Here is a 3,325-nt window from a genome sequence, read left to right as displayed (position 1 = left end):
TAGTCTATAGTCTAGTCTAGTCTAGTCTATAGTCTAGTCTAGTCTAGTCTATAGTCTAGTCTATAGTCTAGTCTAGTCTAGTCTAGTCTTGGGCTTTTGAGCTCATAATTATGTATAATATAAATGTATCTCGATGAAAGTTCGCACAACTAAGTTTTATACAAGCCTTGATGACCTTGCCGAATTTCGAAATGATCGGACTTCATTTGAACCTAGCCCCCACACAAAGCCTCCTTCAGAAAGTGACTTGAATATCCGCAATTCATTTATTAGCACTGTTTGCAATGAAATTTAGTACAGACAAATGTTATATATATTATATAAATACAAATATATCCAGCCCATTTTATCGGGATCGGTCCACATTTGCTCCTTTCCCCCCTATAAAGCCTCTTTAAGAAAATAAGTTTTTCGCCAATAAATTGCTTTTTTTGGTCAATTATGGACCGATCCTCGTCAATTTTTCTAGAACGATTTTAGTTCAGGCAGTAATGAGCGTCAAAGCCATTTTCTGAAGGGGGCTTTATATGGGGGGATAGGGTCATTTATGAACCGATCCTTATAAAATTTTACAATGATATTAAGGTTCCTATAAAATATGTTCATGTCGGATGGCGTTAAAGTAATTTTCTGAAGGGGACCTTATATGGGGGCTAGGGTCAATTATGGGCCGATCCTTATAAAATTTTACAATGATATTAAAGTTCCTATAAAATATGTTCATGTCGAATTTCATCGCTATTGATGCAGTTATGAGCGTCAAAGCCATTTTCTGAAGGGGACCTTATATGGGGGGTAGGATCAATTATAAACCGATCCTTATAAAATTATACAAAGCGATTTAGGTTCCTGTAAGAAATGTTCACGTCGAATTACATCGCTATAGATGCTTCTCTTGGACAGTTATAAGCGTTAAAGTCATTTTCTTAAGGGGACCTTATATGGGGGATAGGGTCAATTATGAACCGATCTTTATAAAAATTTTACAATGATATTAAGTTTCCTATAAAATATGTTCGTGTCGAATTTCATCGCTATAGATGCATCTTTAAAGCAGTTATTAGTGTTAAAGTAATTTTCTGAAGGGGACCTTATATGGGGGGTAGGGTCAATTATGGACCGATCCTTATAAAATTTTACAATGATAGTAAGGTTCCTATAAAATATGCTCATGTTGAATTTCATCGTTATATATGCTTCTTTAATGTAGTTATGAGCGTTAAAGTCTTTTTCTGAAGGGGACCTTATATGGGGGGTAGTGTCAATTATGGACCGATCCTTATACAATTTTACAGTGCGATTTAGGTTTCATATCGAATTTCATCGCTATAGATGCTTCTTTTAGTCAGTTATGAGCGTTAAAGTCATTTTGTGAAGGGAACCTTATATGTATGGGGCTAGGCGAATTCGTGGACCGATATTGCCCATTTTCAATACCGAACAAACTGCATCAATATAAAATGTCTGTGCAAAATTTAAGCCCGTTAGCTACTTCCAAACAGACAGACAGACGGACGGACATAGCTAGATCGTCTTAGAATTTAATAAGGATCCAGAATATATATACTTTTATGATGAATATTTCGATCGTTTTCTACCAGACAAGTTTCATATGTAAGCATAATTCTTCTGACCGATATGTGGGTTTAAGACCCCGTTACATTTTTGGCAAGAATAGAAGACATAATAACCATCACATAGGTCCTAATGCTAAACCATATGTTATTTAAAACTGACCTAAAATCTTAAAATCCAGAATAGTACTATGTTAATATTTGCTAAGAAAATTAAAAGCAAACAATAAACGCTAACGCTTATCTGCTAAATTGTATTTACACGCCAGAACTAGTAGAGCTAGTAAACAAATTAGTTAAATAAATTTTCCTTTAAATGTTTAGTAAATAATTAATATTTGTTTTTCTAATGAAAACTAAGTTATAAATTAAGTTTTATTTGTTTATTTTTTTGTTTGAGGATTTATTAAATAAATTTAAATAATTTTTATTATTAGAAACATTACATTTTGTACAGTTTTCTTTTTTATTTTTAAGGATAATAACTTAAACTATTGGGCCTGCTTGCCACGCCCATGTTTACGACCATGTTGTTTATTGTGGGATCTTTGACCATTGTGTTTGTTGGGTTTCGTTTGGGTCTTGCGAGAACGTCCGGTGTGGGCAGCTTCAGTATTGGAACCCTTTTTATTTTTGCCATGATGATTATTACGATGTTTGCGACCAGAGCCGGAGGCTGGTTTGGGTACAGCTTGTTCATTTGTGGGAGTGTGGGTCTTAAGCTCGGCTTCGTCTTTGTTTAAAGGTTGTAAATCGGCATGTTTTTTGTGTTCTTCGTGGCCACTTTTCAACAGTTTACCTTGATGTTTGTGGGATTTATCGGCGGTTATGGCCGAGGCCAAAAGGCACAAGCAAAGAGATACTAAGATTATCTAGGGAAAAAAAAGATAATTAATTGATAAGTTTTTTTGTTTGTTTTTAGTTTGATAGGGTTGGGATAAGTTAAAGAAATTTGTGGAGTTATCTTTAAGCATAAATTTATTTATAGTTTTTGTCGGTTCAAGAAAGTTTTTTTTTCCAATTTTTGATTTTAATAAAAATAGGGAAGTGTTTATTTATTGTCTCCCCCAAAAAATTAAAAAAGAAAAAAAACTGTTAAGATAAGATAAACATATTGTTTGTATTTTAATTTATGGTCTAAAAATATATATATAATTTTTTATTTGTGATAACAAATTTATCAATATGTAGTTTTATACATTTGGTTCAAAATTGTTTATGTTTATTTATTTCTTTTTTCCAACTGTCACAAGTTTTTTTATTCTCTTCTTCAACTTCCTTTTTTGACAGATTACACTTACTGTTTTCATTTTAATGTTTTTTTTAATATAATATTTTAAATATTATTGGAAAAAATTATAGATAAAGCACTAGTATCACTATTTTGTTATTATTTTTAGTTCGGTGAAGTTTCTTTTTTGTTACGTCCTCTCCGTTGCGCTTCGTGCGTATTGTGTTTAGAGTTCTTTCTGCGTTGTTAACTTTACGCTGGTTGATTGTGTACTAAATTTGAAAACCCTTTAGTTAATGCTTTTTATGATTTATTTATCTTTCTTTTGGTCTTACTCTACTTTCCACACACTCGTTTCTTTACATTTCGTATTTCAATACTGCACCGTGGGGTAGAAACAATATTTTTGGGAAACAAATCTGTTTTTTCTAAACGACTGGTCCGTTAAGGGCCCTTCACACGGTCACACTTTACGTACGACAAGTCTAATGAAAAAGTAAAATGAAATTCCATCCGTATG

At 32.7% G+C, this 3,325-nt stretch overlaps 1 protein-coding gene across 1 annotated transcript; it reads right to left on the bottom strand.

Annotated features, from left to right (window-relative positions):
* Positions 1-2,021: 2,021 nt before the first annotated feature.
* LOC119605251 (transcription initiation factor TFIID subunit 1-like) lies at positions 2,022-3,112 on the bottom strand. The gene is made up of 2 exons (XM_037958236.1): positions 2,876-3,112; positions 2,022-2,446 (listed from the first exon to the last, which is right to left on the bottom strand). Exons 1-2 carry the CDS (start codon positions 2,882-2,884, stop codon positions 2,066-2,068), a joined length of 390 nt encoding a protein of 129 aa, XP_037814164.1. The 5' UTR covers positions 2,885-3,112; the 3' UTR covers positions 2,022-2,065.
* Positions 3,113-3,325: the final 213 nt, after the last annotated feature.

Source organism: Lucilia sericata, unplaced genomic scaffold (assembly GCF_015586225.1).
Source record: "Lucilia sericata isolate MDLA Ls3-8-SP2 unplaced genomic scaffold, ASM1558622v1 Contig000467F_arrow, whole genome shotgun sequence".
NCBI classification, from domain to species: domain Eukaryota; kingdom Metazoa; phylum Arthropoda; class Insecta; order Diptera; family Calliphoridae; genus Lucilia; species Lucilia sericata.
This window is presented reverse-complemented; position numbering and strand designations above follow the sequence as displayed.